Source organism: Geospiza fortis, unplaced genomic scaffold (genome assembly GCF_000277835.1).
Source record: "Geospiza fortis unplaced genomic scaffold, GeoFor_1.0 scaffold14, whole genome shotgun sequence".
Taxonomy (NCBI): Eukaryota; Metazoa; Chordata; class Aves; order Passeriformes; family Thraupidae; genus Geospiza; species Geospiza fortis.
The window spans coordinates 699,400-701,281 of NW_005054512.1; the positions used below are offsets into that span (position 1 = coordinate 699,400).

At 63.1% G+C, this 1,882-nt stretch overlaps 1 protein-coding gene across 1 annotated transcript in view; it reads left to right on the forward strand.

Annotated features, from left to right (window-relative positions):
• The window catches only part of APOBEC2 (apolipoprotein B mRNA editing enzyme catalytic subunit 2), a 15,597-nt gene that overhangs the window by 1,845 nt on the left and 11,870 nt on the right, over positions 1–1,882 (forward strand). The window contains exon 3 of the mRNA XM_005428911.3: positions 634–772. Within this exon, the coding sequence (XP_005428968.2) occupies positions 634–772 (139 nt within the window). The remainder of the gene's footprint in view (positions 1–633; positions 773–1,882) is intronic.

Below are 1,882 nucleotides of genomic sequence, written 5' to 3' on the forward strand. Positions count from 1 at the left end.
CCGGGGGTGCCCGTGCCGGGTGTGCCCCTGCCAGGTGTGTCCCTGTCCCAGCCAGGTGTGTCCCAGCCAGGTGTGTCCCAGCCAGGTGTGACCCTGTCAGATGTGTCCCTGTCCCAGCCAGGTGTGACCCCATCCCAGCCAGGTGTGTCCCAGCCAGGTGTGGCCCTGGCACGCTGCAGGCAGGGACACAGCCTGGGGGATGCCACCACCAGCCGTGGCACTGGGCAGGGGCCAGGAGCCGCTCTGGTGGGACAGGGGAGATTTGGGAGGAAGGGAGGGACAGGGAATTGTGGAATGGAACCAAGGAAGAGCCCGAGCTGCAAGCCCAGTGCAGATGGATGATCCCAAAATCCCTCCCTGGAGTGATGTCCAAACTCTCTGGGGCTCTGGCAGCCCCGGGGCTGTGCCCATCCCTGGGGAGCCTGGGCAGTGCCCAGCACCCTCTGGGGGAAGATTTCCAACCCAATTCCCCTGATTTCCAACCTAACCCAGCCCAGAGCTGTGCCCTGGGCCCTGTCCCTGCTCCCAGCGCCTGGGTCCTGCTCTGCTGCCAGTCTCTGCTGGGGCAAACACAGCAGCAGGAAGGGCTCTGTCCCTGCCCAGGCTGGCACTAACCGCTGTCCCTCCCCACAGCTACGCCTCCTACCTGGTGTGGAACGACCTGGGGGGCTGCAGCAGCAAGGCCATCGTCCCCATGGGGCTCTACGGGGCTCAGCTGGTGCTCAACTGGGCATGGCCACCCTTGTTCTTCGGTGCCCACAACCTCAGCATGGTAATGGGGCTTCCCTGCCTGCTTTGGGGCGCTTTGGGGCCGTGCTGAGGGGAATGATGTGGGAATTTGGGGCTGCAGCCCCACACAAGGGTATCAGCCCCTCCAGGCTCGCTGTGATAGCCGGGGTGGGGATGGGGCTGGGCCCTGCCAGGGCTGCACCCCCCAGTTAAGGGTCGGGGCTGGGAGATAAAGCCCTTTGTGGGGTCACACCCTGGGTGACAACAGCGCTGTCACATCCCCACTGGGAACAGCTCTGGGCTTTTATCGGGCACAGCCAGGGCGGGGCTGGGCACTGCCACACCCGGGCTGGGCCACCAGGTGTGATCAGAGCCCAGGGACAACATCGACGGTCGGGGTCTCTGCAGTGCCAGCCCCCCATCCCCGTCCCACTTCCCCAGGTGTTTTGGAGAATTTGTTCAGTGGCCACCATCAGGAGCAGGTTGTGTCAGCAAAGGGGACATGGCCATGAGCAGGGTGTTCATCTGCAGGACGTGATAATGAGATGAGCAGAGAGGAGCACATTAATTATTCATGATATGACACACTCAGATGTCACTGAGCAGAGCCCAGGGACAACACTGGGGATCGGGGTCTCTCCAGTGCTAGCCCCCCATCCCTGCCCCAGTTGCCCACCTGTACCCGGGTATTTTGGAAAGTTTGTTCAGTGGCCACTGTCAGGAGCAGGTTGTGTCAGCAAAGGGGACACTGGCCATGAGCAGGGTGTTCATCTGCAGGATTCCATAACGAGCGGAGATGAGCACATTAATTAATGTGGGCTCGTGTTGTGACACACTCAGATGTCACTGAGCAGAGCCCAGGGACAACACTGGGGGTCGGGGTCTCTCCAGCGCCAGTCCCCCAATCCCTGCCCCAGCTCTCCCAATCCCTGACCCAGTTCCCCCATCCCTGCCCCATCCCTGCCCCAGTTCCCCCATCCCTGCCCCATCCCTGCCCCAGTTCCCCCATCCCTGCCCCATCCCTGCCCCAGTTCCCCCATCCCTGCCCCATCCCTGCCCCAGTTCCCCCATCCCTGCTCCATCCCTGCCCCAGTTCCTCCATCCCTGCCCCAGTTCCTCCATCCCTGCCCCAGTTCCTCCATCCCTGCCCCCG